Below are 27,912 nucleotides of genomic sequence, written 5' to 3'. Positions count from 1 at the left end.
GTCCTGAGACCTTGATGCCTCCAAGCTGACCCTCAAAGTTTTAGTTTGTCCCTCCATTCTTTCCCAGTTGTCTTTTGTAGGTTTTGAAAACTTTCCCAATCCTCTGAGTATAGGATTTGGGAAGTTATGTTGTGGCTGTACAGGACATTGGTTAGGCCACATTTGGAATATTGTGTGCAATTCTGGTTTCCTTAGTATCGGTAAGATGTTGGGAAACTTCAAAGTGTTCAGAAAAAATTTACAAGGATGTTGCCAGGGTTGGAGGATGTGATCGATAGGGAGGCGAGGGCTGTTTCCCCTCAGCGTTGGAGGCTAAGGAGTAACCTATAAAATCATGAAGGGCATGGATAGGATAAATAGACAAAGCCTTATCCAGGGGAGGGGGTTGGGGGGAAATGAGTCCAGAACTAGAGGGCATATGTTTAGGGTGAGGGGAAAAGATACAAATGAGATCTGAGGTGAAACTTTTTCACACAGAGGGTATTACGTGTATGGAATGAGCTGCCAGAGGAAATGGTGGAGGCCAGTACAATTGCAACATTTAAAAGACATCTGGACAGGTGTATGAATAGGAAGGGTTTGAAGGGATATGGGCCAAATGCTGGCAGTTGGGATTAGATTGGGGTGGGATATCTGGTTGGCATGAACGGGTTGAACCGAAGGGTCTGTTTCTAAGCTGTACATCTCCATGACTAGTTGGACCACTTCCCGCTCCTCCGCCCTTGAGCCCCAGTTTTCTCATTTTCCCTCCCCCCACCTTGTCTCAGTCCCAACCCTCGAACTCAGCACCACCTGCCCAACCTGCAATCTTCTTCCTGACCTCTCCACCCCGACCCCCGCTCCCACTCCGGCCTATCAGCTTCACCTTAACATCCTTCCACCTATCGCATTTCCAACGCCCCTCCCCCAAGTCCCTCCTCCCTTCCTTTTATCTTAGCCTGCTTGGCACACTTTCCTCATTCCTGAAGAAGGGCTCATGCCCGAAACGTGGATTCTCCTGATCCTTGGATGCTGCCTGACCTGCTGCGCTTTTCCAGCAACACATTTTCGGCTCTGATCTCCAGCATCTGCAGTCCTCACTTTCTCCTCTTGCTAATATACCACTTGCCTTGCTGATTGCTTGCTACACCTGTCTGACAAATGACAGTGACTGGTGTAGAAGGATGCTGAGGCGCCTTTGTCCATCCACACATCATTCCTGATAAAGGGCTCATGTCCAAAACGTCAACTCTCCTGCTCCTCGGATGCTGCCTAACCTACCGTGCTCTTCCAGTACCACAATGTTTGAGCCTGATCTCCAGCATCTGCAGTTCTCACTTTCTCCACATTCAAATACATCGCCATTTAAACAATGCACTTCCTTTCTGCGTTTGTTTTCCACAGCCAAGGGTATAACTTCATATTGTGGTACTGCATTTGCCATTGTGGTCTTCTCTATATCGGAGAGCGAGTGCAAACTTGGGGAACGATTCGCCGAGCATCGCAGCTGTGCCCGCAGAGGGCGACCCGACCTCTCAGTAACCACCCATTCCAATTTCCTTCCCACCCCCTTTCTGACATGACCATCTTTGGCCTCCTCCATTGCCACAACCAATCTAACCACAAATTGGAGGGACAACACCTCATCTTCCGGGCAGCCTGCAGCCCGAAGGACTCAACGTTGAGTTTTCCAATTTCAAAAAACCTCCCTCTCCATTCCCTGACTCCATTCCCATCCCCGCCCTCCTCCCTGCCACCAACAAGATTCATTCCTCCAATTGACCAACCAGGTCGTACCCTCTAACTGTCTTGACCTTTTCCCACTTCACCCCCACCCCCTTTTCTCTGCAGCTTCTGCACCCAGCCCCAGCCCTGAAGAAGGGTTACAACCGATTCGTCGACTTCTCCACCATCTGATGCCTCCTGCCTAACTATTTTGCCACTTGAGATACAGGCCTGGATCAACGTTTCCGGAGTCTGTCCCTGCCGAATTCACTCTTTCCTTTCAGTTGCTGCAAGTCAACAATTGAACTACAGAATGAAAAAAAAATGGAAAAGGGGGCGAGATAAGAGAGTGCCGTACTCACAGATCTGGGACAGAGGAAGGAATGTGCAGTCTGGGTAAAGCTCTATCTTTATTCAGAGAGAGAGGATCAGGAGTCGCAGCTTGAGAAGTTCATGGTCCAACTTCCGCATTCAGACAATGGGCTGACTCTGATTGACAGGAGGACCAGTCTCCTTCCAGTCCTCCAATGCTGCCTATTGGTCAATCAAAAGGAGGTCTCACGCCTTTTTTGCGTACAGCGATAAATGTCCAAATGCCAACGGGGTGAAAAGATAGAGCCACATTTTTTTTCCCTGCGGCTCGATATTTTATTCCTTTTGCATTTTGTCTGGCTGCTCAACTTTTGTATGTCGTTTCCCCTTGTTGTGGGGGCAAGGCACCGAGACCAGAACTGGAGGGCATAGGTTTAGGGTGAGAGGGGAAAGATTTCTGAGGGTCCGAAGGGGCAATCCTTTCGCACAGAGGGTGGTATGTGTATGGAATGAGCTGCCAGAGGAAGTGGTGGAGGCTGGTACAATTACAGTATTTAAAATGCATCTGAATGCGGATATGGATAGGAAAGATTCAGAGGGGTAAGGGGCGATATGCTGCCAAATGGATCACTAGATTAATTAGGTCATCTGGTCAGCGTGGACTGCAGGGTCTGTTTCTGTGCTCTACAACTCTGAGTCTATCTTTAGATAGTATGGAAAATAAAGAGCATGAAAGCATGGGAAGGGTTAGAGCATGGAGACTACTGCCAATTTGTTGCAAAGGATAGTGGAAAGCTCTTACACCAATTAGCAGAGTAAGGTTGAGGCTGAAAGGTCACTATGGCAAGATGAGGTAACAGTCAGTAAAGTTAGCCTCACCTGCTAAATATGATTGACAGGACGGGAACAATAAATATTTGGGACATGACATTAAATATCTAATTAATAATGAGTAGAGTCACCCTGCTTGAGACTATTGATAATAAATATCTAATCATGACATTAGAAAAATATTAAGTAGGGTCTGGAATGCAAGACCGTTGTTGCAAAAGCTGACATTAAATCTCCAACTGTGACATTAGAATAACATTAAGTAGAATGTAGGAAAAACTGTGAGGGCACAAATAAAGAGATAATGGGAACTAAAATCACTGGTTTATTGTGTAGCTAGCATGAGGAACTTTTGATTAACATAGTTGGACATGCTAACAAACACACTGCTCAGCTGGAGAAAACACTGCCTCCTCTGTCCAGGAATAAACGCTGGAAAGGTTGTATTGTTCCTAGGGAGGAGGATGGTCTATGGCTACACTCTGATATCAATCAGCTAGTAAATGGGGCAGAACTATGGAATTTAATCTCCAGGCATTCTGCGAAATTTAATAAGAGAAGGAAGAAAGTAATAAATAGTAAATCCCTACAGAGTGCTGAGGAACAAAGGGTCCTTTCTGTCCAAGTTCTGAAATCCCTGAAGGTATCAGTATAGGTCAAACTGATTGAACAGCCTGCAGGTTGTGCATTTTTTGAGAAAAATAGAATGTATCTGCAAATACAAATTCACTCCCATGGATGTACGTGTTTATGTGTGTGAATGAGACAGAGTAAAGTCTATTGTGAGGTGTATATCCCGATGTCTACTTGATAACAGATGCTTTAATTCTGCTGGCGTAAATATTGTTATAAATCATAGCTGTTATAAATCATAAATCCCAGCTAGGACTACACTGTGTGTCTGGATGGTTGACAGGCTGGGGATTGTGGCTTGGGTCTTAATTGACTGAATGTTTTATTGTTCCAGAAGGTTTGGGGTGGGGGGTCAAAGCTTCAGCAGAAATCCAGCAGAGCAGAACAGACCAATATCTTACTCTGTGGGTACAGGGACATCGGAGGACAGAGAAATCAGGACCTGAATCCAAGCTAACACCAGACTTCCCTGTGATCAGTGCTTTGATGGGCAGCGCCAAGCCTCTACCTTCACCTCGCTTCCCATTTGACTATCACCTTGATATTCAGGATCCAATCCTTGTCATTCTGAAGCCATGCCTCTGTAAGGAGTCTCAGATCATAATTATTCTCTTCAATGTGTGCAGTCAATTTTGTTACAATGCACCACACATTCAGAAACATCGTTTTTAGTTTCAAGTTTTGTGATCTTCAGAATCCGGTTTTGATTGCTGGTACATTTACTCACCTTGTCCCTTTCTATCGTTCTCTGATGTTCATTTTCCACATCACTATATTGCTCACCGGCCTTGATTTGGATTAGTCATGCTAAATTGTCCATAATGTACAGGCATGTGAAGGTTAGATGGGGTAGCCATGGGAAATGCAGGGTTAGAGTTTCATAGTAAAAGAAGTAGTAGTTGGCCATTTGGCCCATCGAACCTGCTCCACCGTTCATGATGATCATGGCTGATATATGCGTCATCTGAGATCCTCCTCCTCCCTGCATTGTCCCAACTACCCTTAATTCCCACACCATGCAAATACCCATCCAACTGTGTTTTGAATATTCTTAATGAAGATGCCTCTACTGCTTCCTTGGGCAGGGAATTCCATAGATTGACTACTCTCTGGGAAAAGCAGTTCCTCCTCATCTCTGTCCTAAATCTACTCTCCTCAACTCAAGGCCTGGTCTCATCCTGGGTAGGGTAGGGTAGGGTAGGGCTTCATCCCCACCGTGCAATAAATTCCCACTTTCCACCAAACTCCCAGATGTACTCACTCACTCAGTTGCTGTCTCACAAACGAAATACTTCATTGTAACTTCTTTTGCTCCCAGTAAGGGCAACCCATCTTGGAAAGCTGCTCTGAAAGTCCAACCACACTTCTGCATTCACCAGAGACAATTCCAGGATAACAGCACAGAAACAGACCCTCCAGCCAAACACGTCCATGCTGACCAAATATCCGAAATTAACCTGGTCTCATTTGCCCAGATATCCCTCTCATCTCTTCCTATTCATGTAGCCATCAAGATGGGTTTTAAATGTTGGACCTGTTCCAGCCTCCACCACTTCCTCTGGCAGTTCGTTCCATACATGCACCACCCTCTGTGTGAAAAGGTTGTCCCTCATGTCCCTTTCCCCACTCACCTAAAATCTATGCCACTTTAGTTCTGGACTCTCCTAACTTGGGGAAAGACCTTGCCCCTTATAAAGGTTAAACCTCAGTGTCCGATGTGCAGAAAGTGAGACCTGCAGATGCTGGAATCAGAGTCTAAAAGTGTGGGGCTGAACAAGCACAGCAGAACAGGCAGTATCGGAGGAGTGGGAGAGTCGACATTTCAGGCCCGAGCCCTTCATCAGGAATGATGCATGGATGTACAAAGGGGCCTCAGCGTCCTTCTCCACCAGTCATCAGACAGATGCACAAGCAATCAGCAAGGCAAGTGGTATATTCGGAAGATGAACTGGGATTAGCAGTGGGGATGTCATCCTGCAGTTAGGGGGTCATTGAATATATCCAAGGCTGAGTTCATCTGTTTTTTGAACAACAGAGTGTGGATTTTTATGTTGTGTGGATGAGGTGATTTTTTTTGTTGACAGTGGTTTATGTGTTGGATGCAGGTACAATAACCACGTTTAAAGTGGAAGGCAAGAAAGTTTTAAGACCACGACAGAACAGTTAGTTAGACAGCACAGAAACGGACCCTTCAGCCCTACTATTCCATGCTGACTATGTTTCAGTGCCACTTGCCAATGTTTGGCCCATATCCCCCCGCACCTTCCCGATTCATGTACTTATCCAAATGTCTTTTAAAGGTTGCATCTGTACGTGCATCCACCACTTCCTCTGGATATTCATTCCATACATGAACCACTCTCTGTTTATGAAAACCTTTTCCAGATTCTGTCCACTTCGTGGATTCATTTCCCTTTCCGTTCGGTTGGTGCAAGTCAAAAATTGAAGCCCAGAATGAAAAAAAAATGAAAAAGGAGTTGAGAAGAGAGCGGTGTACTGGCGGAGTAAGGAGGTTGCAGTCTGGAACAAACTCAATCTTCATTCAGAGAGAGGAGCAGCACCTTCCGAAGCTCGTGTTCCAGCTTCTGCATTCAGACAACAGGAAGGCTCTGATTGGCAGGAGGACCTATATCCTTCCGGTCCTCCAGGACTTCCGATTGGCCCACCAAAAGAAAGTCGCGATGCGTGCGGCGAGGAGCACGCGCAGTATGCTCTCTGGTGATGCTGTTACTGACAGAATTTGTGTCCAAGTACCAAGTAAAAAAAGGGGAGATCCACCCTTTCTTCCCCCCTGTGATATTTACCTTTCCTACACGCCCCATGACTTTATAAATCGAAATAAGGTCACCAGTCAACTTGTGGTCGTCGATAGGGCGACCAGAAGTGTACTCAGTACTCTACACGTGGTCTCACCAATATCCTGTACAACCTCAATGTGATGTCCCAATTCCTACACTGAACGGTGTGAACAATGAAGGCAAGTGTGCCAAACGCCTCCTTCACCACCCTGTCCAGCAATGATGCAACTTTCAAAGAACTACGTCCCCGATTTGGAGATGCCGGTGTTGGACTGGGGTGTACGAAGTTAAAATTCACACCACCATTGTCCCCCCGAGTCTTTCTCTCACTCCACCCTCTGCCCTCCCCCCCCAGTCTTTCTCTCACCCCACCCTCTGTTCCCCCCCCCAGTCTTTCTCTCACCCCACCCTCTGTTCCCCCCCCAGTCTTTCTCTCACTCCACCCTCTGTCCACCCCCAGTCTTTCTCTCACTCCACCCTCTGTCCAGCCCCCCAGTCTTTCTCTCACTCCACCCTCTGTCCAGCCCCCCAGTCTTTCTCTCACTCCACCCTCTGTCCAGCCCCCCAGTCTTTCTCTCACTCCACCCTCTGTCCCCCTCCCAGTCTTTCTCTCACTCCACCCTCTGTCCCCCTCCCCAGTCTTTCTCTCACTCCACCCTCTGTCCCCCTCCCCAGTCTTTCTCTCACTCCACCCTCTGTCCCCCCCCCAGTCTTTCTCTCACTCCACCCTCTGTCCCCCCCAGTCTTTCTCTCACCCCACCCTTTGCCCAACCCCCCCTGAGTCTTTCTCTCCTATTACCATGAAATTGGTTCTGACTGTTGTCGTGGATAAAATGTAGAGAACGACCAGGAGACGCAGAGAGTTCTTCAAGAAGTAGGTTGTTTATTTGCAAACAAAAAGACCGTGACACTCGAAAAGTAGATTCTCGAATGCCCACAAACCTCAGGGTCTGTGGTTTTAAAATATCTTTTTTTAAATCATGTTTGTGTTAGCTTATCAGCATGTCCAACTATATTTATCAACGTACCTCAGCCTAGCTACACAATAAGCCAGTGATGTTAGTTCCTATTATCTCTTTAGTTGTACATTCTACTTCATGTTATTCCAATGTCTCAGAGATTTAATGTCAGCTTTTGCAAAAATGGTCTTTCATTCTAGACCCTACTTAATATTTTTCTAATGTCATGATTAGATATTTATTGTCAGTAGTTTCAAGCAGACTGACTCTACTCACTAACAATTAGATATTTAATGTCATGTCCCAAATATTTATTGTCCCAATAATGATAGTTAGCAGATGAGGCTAACTTTACTGACTGTGTTATCTCATCTTGTCATAGTGACCTTTCAGCCTCAACCTTACTCTGCTAATTGGTGTAAGAGTGTTCCACTATCCTTTGCAACTGTAGTGGACAGCGAAGAGAGTTACCTCAGATTACAACAGGATCTGGACCAGATGGGCCAATGGGCTGAGAAGTGGCAGATGGAGTTTAATTCAGATAAATGCGAGGTACTGCATTTTGGGAAAGCAAATCTTAGCAGGACTTGTACACTTGATGGTGAGGTCCTAGGGAGTGTAGCTGAACAAAGAGACCTTGGAGTGCAGGTTCATAGCTCCTTGAAAGTGGAGTCACAGGTAGATAAGATAGTGAAGAAGACGTTTGGTATGCTTTCCTTTATTGGTCAGAGTATTGAGTACAGTAGTTGGGAGGTCATGTTGCGGTTGTACAGGACATTGGTTAGGCCACTGTTGGAATATTGCATGCAATTCTGGTCTCCTTCCTATCGGAAAGATGTTGTGAAACGTGAAAGGGTTCTGAAAAGATTTACAAGGATGTTGCCAGTGTTGGAGGATTTCAGCTATAGGGACAGGCTGGGGCTGATTCCCTGGTGTGTCAGAGACTTGGGGGGGGAGGTGACGTTATAGAGGTTTACAAAATTATGAGGGGCATGGATAGGATAAATAGGCAAAGTCTTTTCCCTGGGGAGTCCAGAAATAGAGGGCATAGGTTTAGGATGAGAGGGGAAAAATATTAAAGAGACCTAAGGGGCAACATTTTCATGCAGAGGGTGGTACATGTATGGAATGAGCTGCCAGAGGAAGTGGTGGAGGTTGGTACAATTGCAACATTTAAGAGGCATTTGGATGGGTATATGAATACGAAGAGTTTGGAGGGATATGGGCCGGGTGCTGGCAAGTGAGACTAGATTGGGTTGGGATATCTGGTCGGCATGGACAGCTTGGACCGAAGGGTGTGTTTCCATGCTGTACATCTCTCTATGACTCTATGAACCGGAAATGGTCTCCATGCTCTAACACTTCCCATGCTTTCATGCTCTTTATTTTCCATACTATCTAAAAATAGAGTCACAGAGCTGTAGAGCACAGAAACAAACCCTTCAGTCTATCCCGACCAGATGCCAGCATGTCGCCTCTTATCCCTCTGAATCTTTCCTATTCATATCCCCATCCAGATGATGTAATTGTACCAGCCCCCACCACGTCATCTGACAGTTCATTCCATACACATACCCACTCTGTGCGAAAGGTTTGCCCCTTAGGACCCTCAGAAATCTTTCCCCTCTCACCCTAAACCTATGCCCTCCAGTTCTGGTCTCGGTGCCTTGCCCCCACAACAAGGGGAAACGACATACAAAAGTTGAGCAGCCAGACAAAATGCAAAAGGAATAAAATATCGAGCCGCAGGGAAAAAAAAATTGTGGCTCTATCTTTTTTCCCCTGTTGGCATTTGGACACTTAAAATCTGTCAGGAACACCAACATCCCCATAGAGCATACTGCGCATGTTTGCCAGTGTCAGCAACGCAGTGCGCATGCTTACCAGTGTCAGCAAAACACTGAGCATGCTCATCCCTGCATGCAAAAATGGCGCGAAACATTCTTTTGATGGACCAATAGGCAACCTTGGAGGACCGGAAGGAGACTGGTCCTCCTGCCCATTGTCTGAATGCGGAAGTCGGACTCAAGCTGCAGCTCCTGATCCTCTCTGTCTGAATAAAGATACAGCTTTACCCAGACTGCACATTCCTTCCTCTGTCCCAGATCTGTGAGTACGGCATTATTTTGCTCCCATTCCATGTCTTTTTCATTCTGGGGTTCAGTTGTTGACTTGCAGCAACTGAAAGAAAAGAGAGTGAATCCGGAAGGGGACAGACTCTGGAAACGCTGGTCCAGGTCTGTGTCTCAATTTGCAAAATAGACAGGAGGTGGAGAAGTCGACGTTTCAGGTGTAACCCTTCCTCGGGGCTGGTGCTGGGGCTGGCTGGAGAAGCTGCAGATGAAGGGGGTTGGAGTGAAGTGGAGATAGGTCAAGACAGGTAGAGGCTACGACCTGGTTGGTCAATGGGAGGAATGCATGTGGTTGCTGGCAAAGAACAAGGAGGGAGGTTTTTATGAAATTGGAAAACTCAATGTTGAGTCCTTCAGGCTGTAGGCTGCCTGGAAGATGAGGTGTGGTCCCTTCAATTTGCAGTTAGGTTCGTTGTGGCAATGGAGGAGGCCAAAGATGGTCGTGTCAGAAAAGGGAATTGTAATGGGTGGTGACTGGGAGGTCTGGTCGGATCTGTGGACCCAGCTGTGATGCTCAGTGAACCGTTCCCCAAGTTTGCGCTCGCTCTCCCCGATATAGAGGACCACAATTGGCAAACACAGGACCACGATATGAAATTATAGCTTTGGATGTGGCAAAGAAAAACAGAAAGGAGGTGCATTGTTTAAATGGAGATGTATTTGAATGTGGAGAAAGTGAGAACTGCAGATGCTGGAGATCAGGCTCAAACATTGTGGTACTGGAAGAGCACGGTAGGTTAGGCAGCATCTTAGGAGCAGGAGTGTTGACGTTTTGGGCACGAGCCCTTCCTCTAGACTGATGTGTGGATGGGCAAAGAGGCCTCAGTGTCCTCCTACTCCAGTCACTGCCAGTTGTCAGACAGATGTAGGAAGCAATCGGCAAGGCAAGCGTTATATTAGCAAGAGGAATTGAGTTCACAAGTGGGATGTCTTCCTGCAGTTAGGGTGTCATTGAGTATATTCAAGGCTGCGTTCATCTGATTTTTGAACAAAGAAGTGGATGTTTGTGGGGGAAGGCGAGAATATGGTTTAAGACCAGTATAGAATGGTTCCAGAGTCATACAGCACAGTCCAACCTGTCATAGAGATATACAACATGGAAACAGACCCTTTGGTCCAACTCATCCAACAATCTGGTCCCACCTGTCAGCACCTGGCCCACATCCCTCAAAATCCTTCCCATTCATGTACCCATCCAGATGCCTTTTAAATATTGCAATTGTACTAATCGCCACCTCCGACAACTCATTCCAAACATGTACCACCCTCGGTGTGAAAAGGTTGCTCCTCCGATCTCTTCTGTATCTTTCCCCCCTCACCCTAAACCTATGCCCTCTAGTTCTGGACCCACCCCCTCCTGCGAAAAGACCTTGGCTATTTATCCTATTCATGCCCTTCATAATTTTATAAACCTCTATAAAGGTTACTCCTTAGTCTCCAACGCTCCAGGGAAAACAGCCCTAGCATCCAAATAGAACAAATCCTCCAACCATGGCAACATCCTTGTAAATTTTTCTGAACCCTTTCATGTTTCACAACATCTTACTGATAGTAAGGAAACCAGAATTGCACACAATATTCCAAATGTGGCCTAACCAATGTCCTGTACAGCCACAACCTAACTTCCCAAATCCTATACTCAGAGGATTGGGAAAGTTTTCAAAACCTACAAAAGACAACTGGGAAAGAATGGAGGACAAACGAAACCTTCGAGGGTCAGCTTGGAGGCATCAAGGTCTCAGGACAGGGGGTGGGGATGATCCCAGCTATGGGCCACATGCCAGCAAATGGGACTAGATTAATTTAGGATATCTGCTCAGTACAATTGTGTTGGATAGAAGGGTCTGTTTCTGTGCTATGTATCTCTATGACTCTGGTGTTTGCCAGAGTCAGGAGGTTCATTTTCTCTCTACTTTCAATGATAATGCCTTGATGTCTCATTTTGCTCCCACCTTCCTGGGGTTGTTAACCATTTTGTGCCTGGTCCTTCCTCAAGAAGCTGCGTGGCAGGTTCACCCTGAATTGACACTTTCTTTTTGCTTCCCAAAATCAGACCTGCTCACTCTCAGCAGTATCCCAGTGTTGTGAAAGATATTAGCTTTCAGGCGGAGGTATCCAAAGTTCAGAGAGACGGCAGTCTTGATGTTTTTGCTTTTCTGTCCCGTAAGATCCTGAATCAGCACCTTCAGGAGAATTAGTTCGAGCCGAGTGAGAACAGAGGGGGAGAGAGAGTGGGATGGTGCTTTCAATTTTGTGGAATAACAAAAGAAAATATTCCACAGAAAGTAGAATTGCTTGTTCTGAATTTCTACCCTACACTAATGACCTTTGTAATCTCTTTTTACAGAGCACAGTAGCGCCTCGACATACGAACAAACCTGTTCATGTACAAATCGGTTTACGAACAGGATTGTACGTAAAGTTTTGCTTCAACGTACGTACGAAATTCAAGGTACGAACACAAAAGCTCTCGGGCCCCGCGTGATCTCATTCAGTTCGTCTTGGGCGTGTGCTCTGTGAACAGCCGTCCAATCCAACGGTTTTCATCTATGATTCTGTGAGAAGGAGCAAAGCTTTTTGGTTCCTGTCTAAGTATGTTTTCAGCAGCAGTAGATGAGAGACCCTACCATTGCAGCGCACTGAGTGTGGAGCCTAAAATAACTATACGGCCTGGAAAGAGGAATTCACAGCAGGGAGTGGCTCCACATTTCGGCCATGGAGAAACCCGAGGAATCCCACCTCTTGGAGAGACCGTGGAAGTGTGGTGACTGCGGGAAAGGCTTCCGTTTCCCATCTTCCCTGGAGATTCATCGGCGTAGTCACACCGGGCAGAGGCCATTCACCTGCCCAGTCTGTGGGGAGGCCTTCAGATATTCCTCCACTCTGCTGAGGCACCAGCGGATCCACACGGGGGAAAGGCCCTACAGCTGTCCCGAATGTGGGAAGGCCTTCAGGGATTCCTCCTCTCTGCTGACTCACCAGCGGATCCACACTGGGGAGAGTCCCTTCAGCTGCCCCGAGTGCAGGAAGGCCTTCAGCAATTCCTACAACCTGCAGAGCCACCAGCGGGTCCACACAGGGGAGAGGCCATTCAGCTGCCCCGAGTGCAGGAAGGCCTTCAGCGATTCCTCTACCCTGCTGATCCACCAGCGGATCCACACGGGGGAGAGGCCATTCAGCTGCCCCGAGTGCGGGAAGGCCTTCAGATATTCCTCCTCTCTGCTGAGGCACCAGCGGATCCACACTGGGGAGAGGCCCTTCAGCTGTCCCGAGTGCAGGAAGGCCTTCAGCGATTCCTCCGCCCTGCGGAGCCACCAGCGGGTCCACACGGGGAGAGGCCATTCCCCTGCCCCAAGTGTGGGAAGGCCTTCACCAGCTCCTCCCACCTCCGGAGGCACCAGCGAGTTCACATACCATCGCAGGGGGATTGAAGAAGTGAAGGCTGAAAGTCCAGTGAATAATGACAATCAGCCCAGCTCCCGGGACTCCGGGGTTTGAATCCCGCTGCAGCCGATGGTGCTATACAGGGTATGGGTTGAAATTGCTGAGTTAGGCAATGCTTCCTCCGGGTTACGGCTCTACCAAGGATCCAATTAGAAAGGGACATCTCGGTGCTGACCAATAGTGAAGACAGTGAGGTTGGGTGGGCGTATAAGCGTGAGTGAGTGTGCTTTATCTTGAGCTGTTTAAAAAGCAGCTACTTTTTCTCTGCCTTTTTGCTGAAGGGGATTTGAAGCTTTAACAAGGGGGTAACAATAAAGGTGAAGTGAACTTAACGCCGAGCTCAGACTCTCATTGAAGGCTTTGAGCTCCAAGAGGTTTTGGTTTTAAAGCTACTCATTTCTTCAGCCTCCTGCACTGAGCTTCCCATGTCGCTTATCAGTTGGATCTGTGAATGAGCAGCCAATATCGTGAGAAATTGTAAATGTTTCAGGAGTGCAGAGTGTGAGAATTCTATTCGAGAGGGTTGAGTAAAGATTTACCAGGATGTTGCCAAGACTGGAGGGAGGGTTTGAGTTATCAGGAGAAGCTGGGACTTTATTCACTGGAGCACAGGAAATTGAGGGGTGCCATCATTGAGATTGATAAAATCATGGGGAGTGGAGGTAAGGGCTCTTCCTTAGCGTAGGGGAGCTCAAGACTAGGGGGCACATTTCTTTAAAGTGAGAGGAGAGAGATTTAAAAGGAACCTGAGCGGCAAGGTTTTGACAGAAGGCAGTTTACACGTAGAATGAAGTTGGATGAGGATGTGGTAGATGCAGATGAAGTTACAAATTTTAAATGACATTTGGATGAGTACATGAATAGAAAGGTTTAGAGGGACATGGGCCAAACGCAGACAAATGGGATCTTATTGAAGTGGCCTTATTGAAAGCAGTAGAATTCTGAAAGGGGCTTGACAGGATTGATGCAGATAAAATGCTCCTTTGTGGGGTGAGTCATAGAATGTGAACCATGTGGAAGCAGGCCATTCAGCCCATCTATTCCATGCTAGCCTTTCAAAGAGCATCTCGCCCACATCCATCCCATGGCCCATCAACCCTAAATTGCACATCAAGGGTCACTATGGGTGATTTACCACAGCCAATCCACCCTAACCTCTACACCCTATTCTATAAATTACCTTCTCAAAAATGTCATTTAAATGTAGAGTTTTTCTCTAAGCAAAACGTCAGTCTGACTCAACATTCGGGTGCAGACAGAATTCACACTTATTGTCAGAAAAGCTCTGCATTTGAATGACATTCTTGAGAAGGTAACAAAAAACAAGTTCTGGGATTGACATGCAAAAAAACAGAAACCCATTCTAAAGGTGAAAAGATTTAATCTAAAATTGTCTGATGTGTCACATTTCCATGGCACTAGAATCCTTTCGATATAAATTGTGATCATGATCTCATTCTCCACAGCCACCTGACGAAGGAGCGGCGCTCCGAAAGCTAGTGCTTCCAAACAAACCAGGATTATAGCCTGGTGTTGTGTGATATTTAACTTTGTCCATGGGAAACACATGAGTTGTGGGACTGGTAACAGTTCTTATTTTGTGATCTATTCCAAGTGAAATTTCTCCTCTGCGCAGGCACGGGTGAACAGTTTGTTTTTTGTGCTTTGCGCGAGATCGGGCTAGCAGCTTTTAAATCCTTATGTTAAGCAGTCGAAGTAAACTGTCGATCAGCAATTGTAGTCCGAGAGTGATACTTCTAGCTCTGGTAATCCTGTTGCATCAGAGAGAGGGGGAGGATGTCACATCTAAAGAGCAGACTGAAAAGTTATTTCACTTGTTGAGTCAGTTCCTCACTCAGATGAGACTGGATACTGCTTTTAATGGATCATAATTAAATGCTACAATGGAACACCTTAAATTCGAGGAGGTTAGAAAGGGCAAACGAAACAGTTTCTTTGAAAAGAGATATTGTTCCATTTCTAATCTTGGGTGACCCATGAGACATTTTTACTGAGAGCGCCATAATCATCTTCCTGCTGGATTTTTTTCAGGGCAAGCAATTTCTGGTGAGAGAAATTCTGCATCCTGGGAAGGCGGGGAAATTAAAAAATACAGGGTGTTAAAAGCATTTGGGAGATCCAAGATGGCGGCGACTCAGCAAGTCTGAGTTTACAGTGCTCTTCCCAAAACCTGGGTAAAGTGAGTTACTCACCCCCACCACACTTACCAAACCACCCAAAAAAATTTCTAACCTTAATTAGCTGCTTACTATTATATTTAAGCAGTTTAATATTAAGTGGATAATGAGTAAACCAAAGGGATCCCGCAGCTCTCAGAAAACAAAGACCCCTCCCCCACCCTCCTCTCCTCCTCAGGCTGCAGCTGATGTAAAAATAGGCCTTGAAGAGATGATTGCCAGGCTGGAAACGACACTCGTCAATTTCATTGCAGAATCCAGACAGAGATGGAATGCATTCGAAGAAAAGCTACAAAAGCACAGCCAGGCTATTGAGGAATTACAGGGCCGAGTGGAGGGGGCGGAGCTAAAGGCCACGACCTCCGAGGCTGCAGCACAAACAGCTGCAGAACAGGTGCGAGCTCTGGAGCAGAGAGTCCGGGCCTTTGAAATCTACATGGATGACCTGGATAATAGAAATCGGAGAAAGAATATCCGTCTTCTGGGCCTCCCTGAACAAGAAGGGAAAGGACAGTTAGCAGTATTTCTGGAGCGATGGCTGCCCCAGCTTTTAAACCTGGGGGCTGAAACTGACCGGGTAAGGGTGGAGTGGGCCTACCGGGTCGCAGTACGCGGATCTGGCCCAAACCAGCGCCCACGGCCGGTCCTGTTCCGGCTGCAGAGTTATAGGGAGAGGCAGATACTCCTGGATGCCTCCAGAAATCTTGGAAAGGATCCTAAAGCCATGATTCATGAAGGATCCAAGATTATGTTATTTCAGGACTTCTCCCGGCTTTGGCACGAAGGAGGAAGGCGTTTGATGAGGTGAAAAAATGTCTAAGGAACTTAAATATTCAATACACCTTACACTACCCAGCGACGTTATGCTTTAACCACGAAGGATCCGAGTATAATTTTAGATCACCAGAAGAGGCTAAGGAACTTTTAGACTCGTTTAAATAAATCGTAAGAGATAATTAATGTTGGCTTGCCTCTTCCACACTCCGTGGGGAGAAGAGGATACTTTACTCTACTTTACTTTTGCTTCTGGGAGCAGGGTTGTCTTCCCTTGCTATTTTATGTTATTATACTTAACTGTAATTTGTTGGAGTTGTAATTTTATAGTTATGTGTGTTTGTACGTGGCATTGATGCTATCAGATATACTCAGGTATGGGTGGGGAGGGGTGGGGATGGGGCGCTCACTGTTAACTCTAGCTCGGTATTATATCTAAATCCTATTAAGGAGCGCCCGGGTGAAGGGTGGGACACTGTTTGGGAGAGGATATGGTGGACCTTTAGAAAGGAAGTAAGGCCCCCTGAGAACAAGGGGGAGGATCTCCATTCAAACATGTTTTTTTTTCGTTCTTATTGTTTGGAAATAGTTTCCTTTTTATTATACTGTTATGAGTGTATTAGAGAACATTTTCTCTTGTTTGAAGGATGTAAGTGACTCAACTATACACTCTGGATAATTGTAGATTAGATTAGTAGTTAACTGAGTTTCATTGTTTTTCTTTCTTCTTTAGTATCATTCCTTTGAATTTTGATGATTATATATTTAAGATCTATTTTTATATTAATGTTTGTGCTTGAAAGTTCTGTTTATTTTTGTAAATCTGTCAAAATATTAAATTTCTAATAAAAATATCTTTAAAAAAAAAGCATTTTAACTGAGGGTCCACGAGCTTTCGTGGGAGCAGTGCATTTGCCAAAAACATTTCGACAGAATTCCTCCGAACTGTTGGACTGAAAGTAGTTTCCCCACTGAACATTAAACAGGCATTGAGAACGTTGCGCATTATAGTGTGTTCCTGAGGACCGGAGGAGGATTGAACTTGCCAACGTCAACCACACTTTGCAGAGAGATGGAAAGAGGTTGATGGAAGTCAACAATTGTCAGATTATTTCATGAAAATAACAGCTGGTATAGGGAACACCTAGAAAAGGGGCGTGAGTAATGAGTACACAGAAACAAACTCTTCAGTCCAGGCCAGCCAGATATCCTAAATTAATCTAGTGACCCATTTGCCAGCATTTGGCCCATATCCCTCTGAATGCTTCCTATTCATATCCCCATCCAGATGTATGGTTTTCTTTGGAGAATACTTGGGTGAGAGCCAAGATATGCTATTACTCAGCCTTTTCCCATTGAGCTTGACCTTTCCTTCATGTTAATTGGAGCTGGAAAAGCCTGAAAGCTGAAAAGGATTTCCTGGAGGAAAAAAAAACTTTTCCTTTCAGTCGCTACAAGTCAATAAATTATAGAATCCCTGCAGTGTGGGAAGAGGCCTTTCGGACCAACCAGTCCACACCAACTCTCCGAAGAGCAACCCATTCAGACCCATTCCCCTATGACTCTACACTTACTTCTGAGTAATGCACCTAACCTACACATCCCCGATTACAATGGGGAATTCACCTAACCTGCACACCTTTGGATCGTGGGAGTAAAACCCACGTCCCTTGAGCCCAGCATTAAAAATAAATGGAAAACGGCAGTGGCAAAAGAGAGCGCCGTACTCACAGAAGTGGGACAAAGGAGGGAAGTTGCAGTCCGGCGTGAAGGTGAATCTTCATTCAGAGGCAGAGAATCAGCAGCAGGTTCAGAAACTCATGGTGCACCTTCCGCATTCAGACACCATGGGGGGTTCTGATTGGCAGGAGGACCGGTCTTCTTCTGGTCCTCCTTGGCATTCTATTGGCTCGTCAAAAGTAGTTGGCGCGCCTTTTCGGCGGACAGCAAGAAGCATGCGCAGTGATTTGCTGACACCAGCAAATATACGTTGGGCCTTACTGACACCGAGGAGCATGCGCAGTATGCTCTGTGGAGATGCCGTTATTACTGACGTTGTTAAGCGTCCAAATGCAAATCGGAAAAAAAAGGATAGAATCACATTTTTTCCTGCGGCTTAAGATTTTATTCCTTTTGCATTCTGTCTGGCCGTTCCATACATGTACCACACTCTGTGAAAAGACTGCCCCTTAGGTCTCTTTTATATCTTTCCCCTCTCACCCTAAACCACATCATTCCAGATGAAGGGCTTGTGCCCGATAGGTCAACTTTCCTACTCCTTGGATGCTGCCTGACTTGCTGTGCTTTTTCAGCACTGCACTTTTTGACTCTGATCTCCAGCATTAGCAGTCCTCACTTTCTCCACTTCCCAATATATCACCATTTAAACAAAACACCTCATTTCTGCTTTTTTTCACAGCAAAGACTATAACTTCACACTGTGGTACTGCACTTGCCACATGTTTGAGGCACAGACCTGGACCAGCTTTTCCAGATTCTGGCCTCTTTCTGGATTCACTCCCTTTCTTTTCAGTTGCTGCAAGTCAACAATTGGATCCCAGCAAGAAAATAAAAGAAATAGAAAAGGGAGTGAGAGAAGTGTGTGCTGTTGGACAGACGAAGGAAATTACAGTCTTGGATGAATCTCAAACTTCATTCAAAGAGGGAGGAGCAGCAGCAGCTTCAGAAGCTCATGGGTCAAGATTGAAGTCGTGCTGGAAAAGCACAGCTGGTCAGGCAGCATCCGAAGAGCAGGAAAATCGACATCTCGGATTCAGACAATAGGGCTGCTCTGAATGGTAGGAGGACCAGACTCCCTCCGGTGTTCCAGTGCTCCTCATTGGTCCGGCCGCTAATACTATTCTTCCTATTACAGGGCGGCCACAGGTGTACTCAGTACTCCAGAAAAATGGCCTCACCAACATCCTGTACAACCTCAACATAGAACAAAGAAAATTTACAACCCAGCAATAGGCCCTACAGCCCTCCAAACCTGAGCTGATCCAAATCCCCTGTCTAAACCTATCGCACAATTCCTGAATCTGTATCCATCTGCTCTCCAATGACTCATGCATCTGTCCAGATGCACCTTAAATGAATCTACTGTCCCTGCCTCTACTCCCTCTGCTGGCAATGCGTTCCAGACACTTATCACTGTCTGAATAATGTACTTTCTGTGTGCATCTCCAACATGATGTCCCAACACCTGAACTCAGCATGTGAACAATGAAGGCAAGTGTGCTGAACACCTTCTTCACCCCCCTGATCTACCAGTGATGTAACTGCCACGAACAATGAACCTGAACACCTCCAGGTCTTTGTTCCACAACACGACTCGGGCCCTACCATTACCTGTTCAAGTCTTGCCCTCCTTTATTTTAGCAAAATGCAACCCCTCACTGATATCCGTACCCCTCTCATACACACACGCGCTCTCTCAGACATACACATACACCACCATCTCAACACACACACCCTCTCGCAAGTTCATACTCCATCACAATCTCACTTTATCAAGCAGGCACACATGCTCTCACACACACTTCCCTGATGAAGGGCGTTTCCCCGGAACGTCAATCTTCCTGCTCCTTGGATGCTGCCTGACTTGCTGCAGTACCACACACTCAATCCTAAACCTATTACCCTCTAGTTCTGGACTGCCCCATCCAAAGGAAAATATCACATCTATTTACCCTATCCATGCCCTTCATGATGATATAAAAGCATATAAGGTCACTCCTCAGACTCTGGCAAGCTGCGGAAAACAGTCCCAACCTGAACTTCTGTCTCTCCTCACCCAGGTCACCAAGACACATACCTGAGGTGGTAAAGTCTGCTCCCTCTCTGGATTCACTCCAGTTGCTACAAGTGAGCCTGCTCCATCATTCATTAAGATCATGGCTGATCTATCCATCGTCTCATCTCCTTCTCCCTGCACTGCCGCAAGGAACCCCTTAATTCCCCTACCAGGCCAAATCCCACCCAACTGTGTCTTGAATATACTTAATGAAGCTGCCTCTATTGCTTCCTTGGCCAGAGTATTCCATAGATTTTGATGAAGGGCTTTTGCCCGAAACATCGATCTTCCTGTGCTCTGGATGCTGCCTGACCTGCTGTGCTTTTCCAGCACCACTCTAATCTAGATTATTCCATAGATTCACGACCCTCTGGGAAAAGCAGTTCCTCATCTCTGTCTGAAAGCTACTCCCTCTAACCTGGAGGCCTCGTGTCACCCACCAGCAGAAATGACAGGACAAGGTAGGACTTCATCCCCACAGTGCAATGACATTGGGAAGATGTTTCCATTGGTAGGAGAGACGAGGACCAGAGGACACAGCTTTAAGAATAAAGTGAAAACCTTCAGGAACAGAGATAAGCTGACAGCGAGGAGCATGGACAATGTATTGGCGACATGAGCGAGCAGGTGCACTGTTGTTCACACCGAGGAGCAGTCACAATGTGCTCTGTGGCGATGGTGGTGTTCTTGACAGATGTCAAGTGTTCAAATGCCAAGAGGAGAAATAAAGGGTAGAGCCACAGTTTTTTTTTCCCCTATGAAGCTCAACATTTTATAGCTGGCTGCTCAACTTTTTTAAAAATGTCTTTTCCCCAGAGTAGGGGTGAGGTTCACAACTAGAGGGCATAGGTTTAGGGTGAGAGCAGAAGGATACAAAAGGTACCGCAGGGGCAACTTTTCCATGCAGAGGGTGGTGCATGTATGAAATGAGCTGCCAGAGGAAGCAGTGGAGGCTGGTATAACTACAACATTTAAAAGGCATCTGGATAGATATATGAATATAAAGGGTTCAGAGGGATATGAGCCAAGTGCTGGCAAATGGGACTACATTCATTTAGGATATCTGGTTGGCATGGACAGGTTGCACCAAGTGAATGTGTTCCCATGCTGTACAACTCTGTGACTCTAAATAATAAAAAGTATATATTTTCAAGTACCAAACTATCTCCATGTTAACAAGGCTTAGTGCACAACCTGCTTCACAAACCATTCTCAACAGGTCCTGCCCCTTGAATGACTGAGGAACATATACATGTTGGTGCATAGTATCCTTCACTAGTATTTACACACTACCCTCAGCAATTGCACAAGTAACAGCAAAGAGTAAACAGCACAAGGATTAAACACACAGTGAGGGGTAAACAGCACAAGCGCCAGTAAAAGCAGATGGAAAGTGAGTGTAAAATACCGGTGTCTGCCCCGGGCCGCACGGCGCCATTTTCCTAACGGCCGCCCTCCCGCCGCTTCCTCGCTCGAGCGACTTCTCCTCCCAACCGCCTTCGCCCCCGCGTGACGTCTGCACGGGGGATGGGCGGGGCCGGGGGAGCCTCACCGTCACCAAGCAACAGCCACCTCGCGCTACAACTGCTCATTCACAAAAACAAACTCTCCTGTCTCGCTCTGCAGCTGCAGGGGGGGACACTGCCACGTTTCGAGGAGCCCTGTCTACATTGGGAAAGCTCACCGCTCCATTTAAACAGATATTCCCACATCCCACTTGCCTGCATTTGGCCCATTTCCCTCTAAACCTTTCTATTCATGTACCCATCCAAATGCTGTTTCAATGTTGTCACTGTACCTGCATCGACCACATCCTCAGCAAGTTCATTCCACATGCAACTCACCCTCTTTCAAAATGTTGCCCCTCCGCTTCCTTTTAAATCTCTCTCCTCACATTAAAAAAATGCTCCCCGAGTTTTGAGTTCCCCTACGTTAAGCAAGAGCCATTTTCTAGTCACCTTCCCTCCACTCCTCATGATTTTATCAATCTCAATGAGGTCAACCCCCAACCTCCTGTGCTCCAGTGAATAAAATCCCAGCCTCTCCTTATAACTCAAACCCTCCAGTCGTTACAACATCCTGGTAAATCTTTATTCAACCCTCACTCATCGTATTCTTCCTATTACTGGGCCATCAGAACTGTACTCAGTACTGTGAAAGTGGCCTCACCAACATCCTGTACAACCTCAACATGATGTCCCAACCCCTATACTCAGTGGTGTGAACAATGAAGGCAATGTTGCAAAATGCCACCTTAACCACTCTGTCTAGCAGTGATGCAACTTGCAAAGAACTATGTACCTGAACACCGACTCCCCCCACCTCCATGTCTATCTGTTCTCTAACATGACTCATGGCCCAACCATTATCTGTACAAGTTCTTGTTTTAGCAAAAATGCAACCCCTTGTTTTTATTAAGCCTGTCTCTCACACACAAACTCTATCTCAGACAGACAGTCACACACCTCTCAACACTCTCACACTCGCAGCCTCATACTCCATCACACTCTCACTTTCCCAAGCATGCACACATTCACTTCTGCGCGCACTCACACACAAACTCACATGCACACACACTCATTCTATCATGCACGCACACATACTACTCTTTGGGGTGAAATTATTGGCAGAATTATATTTGCAGATACATTCAATTTTGTTCAAAAAGCACACAATCTGCAGGCAGTCAATGCATGTAATATTTTACAAATTCCAACTTTGGAAACAGAACCAGTCTGATTCAAGATTGGAATACAGACAGACTCAAATCTCACACCTTTAATGCATTGTCTGAGCGGAGATGTCTTTTTTTATAAAACCTTAAGTCATCTCAAGAACATTGTTACATATTAATGAACCAAAGCCCACACCCATTCTCAGAGATGAAGACTATCTAAGTTTGTTCAATATATTCTATCAGTTGCTTGACACTGATCTTTTGATATAAGTTCTGTGTCTTATGATGCTGTTCCATGAGGCTTATGTATTGATGAGATGAAAATGTGTTGCTGGAAAAGCGCAGCAGGTCAGGCAGTATCCAAGGAGCAGGAGAGTCGACGTTTCGGGCCTGAGACCTTCTTCAGCAAGGGCTCATGCCTGAAACATCGACTCTCCTGCTCCTTGGATGCTGCCTGACCTGCTGCGCTTTTCCAGCAACATATTTTCAGCTCTGATCTCCAGCATCTGCAGTCCTCACTTTTTCCTTATGTATTGATGAGGCAAGATGGTACAGATGAGACGATAGAGAATTACAGATCACCAAGGAAGGATTGAAAGAGAGAGTTAAGAAGAGCAAAGAGAGGACACGAGCAGTCTTTAGTAAATAGAGTAAAGGAGAACCCTAAAGCTTTCTATAGGTATGTGAGGAATAAAAGGATGATTAGGGTAGGAATAGGGCCAGTCAAAGACAGAAGTGGGAAGTGGAGTGTGGACACTGCAGAGATCGGAGAGGTGCTAAATGAACATTTCTCATCGGTGTTCACTCAGGAAAAGAATGACATATGAGATATTAGACTCGAAAGAATCGAGGTTAGTTACACACAGGTGTTATCAATTTGAGAAGGAGTGAAAGGAGACAAGTCCCCTGGGCTGGATGGGATTTATCCGAGGATTCTTTGGGAAGCGAGGGAGGAGATAGCAGAGGCTTTGGCTTTGTTATTTGAGTCGTCATTGTGTATGGGTTGAATACCTGAGGACTGAGGGATTGCCAAATGTTGTGCCCTTATTCAAGAAGGGCAGCAGAGATGACCCAGGTAATTATAAACCAGTGAGTCTTCCTTCTATTGTAGGAAAGATTTTGGAAAGGATTATAAGAGATAAAACTTATAATCATCTTGCAAACAACAATTTGATTTCAGATAGTCCACATGGTTTTGTCAAGGACAGGTCGTGTCTCACAAACCTCATTGAGTTTTTTGAGAAGGTGACCAAGCATGCAGATGAGGGTAGAGCAGTTGACGTGGTATACTTGGAATTCAGTAAAGCCTTTGATAAGTTTCCACATGGTAGGCTAATGGAGAAAATGCAGAGGCATGGAATTGAGGGTGATTTAGCAATTTGGATTAGAAACTGGAAGAAGGCAGCGAGTGGTGGTTGATTGAAAATATTCAGTCTGGAGTCCAGTTACTAGTGGTGTTCCACAAAGATGTTTTGGGACCACTGCTGTTTGTCATTTTTATAACTAACTTAGGCGAAGGCACAGGTGGATGGATTAGTAAATTTGCAGACGACACTAAAGTCGGTGGAGAACTGGACAGTTTGGAGGAATGTTACAGGTTGCAGGGGGATTTGGATAAACTGCAGAATTGGGCTGAGAGGTGGCAAATGGAGTTCAATGCAGCTAAATGTGAGGTGATGCACTTCGGGAAGAATAACAGGATGGCAGAGTAGTTGGTCAATGGAAAGATTCTTGGTCATGTGGATGTGCGGAGGGATCTTGGAGTCCATGTGCATAAATCCATGAAAGTTGCAACCCAGGTGTATAGTGCTGTAAAGAAGGTACACGGTGTGTTAGCTTTCATTGGGAGAGGGATTGAGTTCCAGAGCCACAATATCACGCTGCAACTATACAAAACACTGGTGCAGCCATACTTGGAATAGTGTGTCCAGTTCTGGTCGCCCCATTACAGAAAGAATGTGGAAGCATTGGAAAAGCAGTGGAGATTTACCGGATGTTGCCTGGCCTGGAGGGAAGGTCTTATGAGGAAAGGCTGAGAGACTTGGGTCTTTTCTCATTGGAAAGAAGGCGGCTCAGGGGGGGATTTGATAGGGACATTAAAGATGATCAGAGGATTTGATAGGGTAGACAGAGAAAGACATTTTCCTAGGATGATAACGTTAGCGTGTACGAGGGGGCATAACTACAAATTGAGGAATGATAGATTTAAGAGAGATGTCAGAGGCAAGGTCTTTACACGGAGAGTGGTAAGGGCGTGGAATGCCCTACCTGCTAAGGTAGTCAACTCAGCCACATGAGGGAGATTTAAACAATCCTGAGATCAGTGCATGGATGATTTTGGGATAGTGTAGGGGGACGAGCTGAGAATAGTTCACAGGTCAGCGCAACATCGAGGGCCGAAGGGCCTGTTCTGCGCTGGATTGTTCTATGTTCTAAACTTAGTGCAGGAGGCTGAAAGAAATGAGCAGCTTTAAAATGAAAAACCTCTTGGAGCTCAAAGCTTTCAATGAGAGTCTGAGCCCGGTGGGAAGTTCAGGTAACCTTTATTGCAACCCAACTTTGTTACAGTTTCAGATCCCCCCAGCAAAGAGGCAGAGAAAAAGTAGTTGCTTTTTGAACAGCTCAAGGTGAAAGTGCACACACCACACCTCCCCTGGCCCCACCCCCACCTCACTGTCTTTACTATTGGCCAGCACCAAGCTGTCCCTTTGTAATTGGATCCTTGGTACAGCCGTAACCCGGAGGAAGTATTGCCTCACTCAGCAATTTCAACCCATACCCTATCTCCAAGTAAGTTTCTCCCCGCTCCTTTGCCAGTGGGGGGGAGGGCAGTGTAGAGTCAAACAGACTGCTGTGGGTCTGGAGTCACGTGTAGGGCAGACCGGGTAAAGGATGCAGCTGGAACGACTGAGTGAATCCTTTCCCACAATGGGGGTTCCCTTCCCTAACAAGGGAGAGAGGGAATCAGATGGGGGCTTTCTCCCCCACACCACCCCCTCCCTGAAACGGTCTCATCATTAAATTCTGAACTCCATATTTCTGACCGAATACCAATTCTGCCATCTGTCGTGACGGGATTTGAACCCGGGAGTCCCCGGAACCGGGTTGATATTCCAATCGATAATGGGACTCGGCCGTCACTCCTTCAATCCCCCTGCGATGGCACGTGAACTCGCTGGTGGCTCCGCAGGTGGGAGGGGCGGGTGAAACCCTTCCCGCACTGAGAGCAGGTGTAAGGTCTCTCCCCGGTGTGGATCCGCTGGTGGGTCAGCAGGGCGGAAGATGTGCTGAAGGCCTTCCCACACTCGGGGCAGCTGAAGGGCCTCTCCCCGGTGTGGATCCGCTGGTGTCTCCGCAGGTGGTAGAAGCAGGTGAAGCCCTTCCCGCACTGAGAGCAGGTGTACGGTCTCTCCCCAGTGTGGACACGCTGGTGTGTCTCCATTTGGGAGGCCCGGGTGAAGCCCTTCCCGCACTGAGGGCAGGTGTACGGTCTCTCCCCCGTGTGGATCTGCTGGTGCCTCAGCAGGGTGGAGGATTCGCTGAAGGCCTTCCCACACTCGGGGCAGGTAAAGGGCCTCTCCCCCGTGTGGACCCGCTGGTGCCTCATCAGGGAGGAGAACAAGATAAAGGCCTTCCCACACTCGGGGCAGCTGAAAGTCCTCTCCCCGGTGTGGACAAGCCGGTGGGTCCGCAAGGTGGAGGAATGTCTGAAGGCCTTTCCACACTCAGGGCAGTTGAACGGCCTCTCCCCCGTGTGGAAATGCCGGTGGGTCCGCAGGTGGGAGGAATACCTGAAGGCCTTCCCACACTCAGGGCAGCTGAACGGCCTCTCCCCGGTGTGGACACGCTGGTGGCTCAGCAGGGTGGAGGAAGTGCTGAAGGCCTTCCCGCAGTCGGTGCAGGGGAATGGTCTCTCCCCGGTGTGACTGCGCCGATGAGTCTCCAGGGCAGACGGGACACGGAAGCCTTTCCCACAGTCCCCACACTTCCACAGTTTCTCCACAGAGTGGGATTCCTCGGGTTTCTCCATGGCCACAGTTTCAGCTGCACACAAACACGTGTAGAGCCCCTCCCTGCCGTGAAATCCCCTTCCCAAGCCGTATAACTGTTTCAGGCTCCACACACAGTGCGCTGCAACAGTGGGGTCTCTCGTCCAGTCCCACCTGATGCTGAAAACGTCCTCAAACAGGAACCAAAAAGCATTTATCCCTCCCACAGAAATCACAGTCATAAATTGTTGTGGTCCCGATGGATTGAGTAACTGTCAGACATTGACATCAAAGTGAGGACTGCAGACGCTGGAGAGTCAGTCAAAAAATGTGGCGCTGGCAAAACAGCAGGTCAGGCAGCGTCCGAGGAGCAGGAGAGTCAATGTTTCGGGCATAAGCCCTTCATCTGTTGATTTTGAAACTTCAGTCTTCAGATTTTCAAATACTCTGCAAAAAGAGATTACAAAAGTCATCACTATCAGTGCAGGGTAGAAATTCAGAACAAGCAACTCTACTTTCTGTGGAATATTCTTTTGCTGTTCCACAAAATTGAAAGCACCATCCCACTCTCCCTTCCCCTCTGTTCTCACTCTGCTCTAACTAATTCCCCTGAAGGTGCTGATTCAGGATCTTACAGGGACAGAAAAAGCAAAAACATCAAGACTGACGTCTCTCTGAATTTTCGATGCCTCCACCTGAAAGTTAATATCTTTCACAACACTGAGAGTGAGCAGATCTGATTATGGGAAGCAAAACAAAGTGTCAATTCAGGGTGAACCTGCAATGCAGCTTCTTGAGGAAGGACCAGACACAAAATGGTTAATGACCCCAGGAAGGTGGGAGCAAAATGAGACATCAAGGCATTAACACCGACACACTTCAATCAAACTCTTCTGCTCCCAGTCAGGGCAAAACATGCCCTGAAAGTCCAGTCTTCACAACCACACTTCTGCTTTCACTGAAGACAATTAGAATCACACAGCACAGAAACAGACCCTTTGGCCCAACCTGCCCAGATATCCGAAATTAATCTAGTAATGTTTGCCATCACTTGGCCCCTATATGGGCCGGGTGCTGGCAGCTGGGACTAAATTGGGTTGGCTATCTTGTCAGCAAGGACGAGTTGGACTGAAGGGTTTGTTTCCGTGCTGTACATCTCGATGACTCCAGTCGCATTTGCCATCACTTGGCCCTCACCCATCTGAACCCTTCATATTCAGATGCCCGTCCAGGAGCCTTTGACATATTATCATACCAGCACCCACCACTTCCTCTGGCAGCTCACGCCATCGCTCAAGCGACGCCACGTTGAAAGTGTCAGGTCTGGTGCACCAGATGACATCAGAATAATCTCAGATCGTTCCAGATCGCATCGATACTCAGTCAGTGGCTTTCCCGATCAGGATGTTGTACGTGATCATACAGGTCAGTGGGTAGGTGATCCCCCACCTCTTAGTTCAAGTATCTCTATGAGAACTCCCTTGCTGGAGGGTCCCTTGGAGACACTTCAACTGGACTTCATTGAGTTGTAGAAATGAGTTGAGTTGCTATAAATATGTTTTGCTTATTGTTGATGTCTTTTCGAAGTGGACTGAAGCCTACCCTCTTCCTAACGCTACTGCTGAGACTGTGGTGAAGATTTTGTTTCAGGAAATAATTCCCCGC

At 46.8% G+C, this 27,912-nt stretch overlaps 2 protein-coding genes across 2 annotated transcripts in view; one reads left to right on the top strand and one right to left on the bottom strand.

Annotated features, from left to right (window-relative positions):
- The window catches only part of LOC132808049 (zinc finger protein 850-like), a 102,367-nt gene that overhangs the window by 25,622 nt on the left and 48,833 nt on the right, over positions 1-27,912 (top strand). Inside the window, exon 2 of the mRNA XM_060821962.1 lies at positions 12,261-12,706. Within this exon, the coding sequence (XP_060677945.1) occupies positions 12,261-12,706 (446 nt within the window). The remainder of the gene's footprint in view (positions 1-12,260; positions 12,707-27,912) is intronic.
- The window catches only part of LOC132808056 (zinc finger protein 271-like), a 32,518-nt gene that overhangs the window by 2,031 nt on the left and 2,575 nt on the right, over positions 1-27,912 (bottom strand). Inside the window, exons 2-3 of the mRNA XM_060821966.1 lie at positions 25,425-26,694; positions 12,213-12,221 (exon numbers count right to left, since the gene is read on the bottom strand). Coding sequence (XP_060677949.1) covers positions 12,213-12,221; positions 25,425-26,489 — 1,074 coding nt within the window. The 5' untranslated portion in view covers positions 26,490-26,694. The remainder of the gene's footprint in view (positions 1-12,212; positions 12,222-25,424; positions 26,695-27,912) is intronic.

This window comes from Hemiscyllium ocellatum, assembly GCF_020745735.1.
Source record: "Hemiscyllium ocellatum isolate sHemOce1 chromosome 27 unlocalized genomic scaffold, sHemOce1.pat.X.cur. SUPER_27_unloc_3, whole genome shotgun sequence".
NCBI lineage: Eukaryota > Metazoa > Chordata > Chondrichthyes > Orectolobiformes > Hemiscylliidae > Hemiscyllium > Hemiscyllium ocellatum.
Note: the sequence above shows the minus strand (reverse complement) of the source record. Positions and strands in the feature narration are given on the sequence as shown.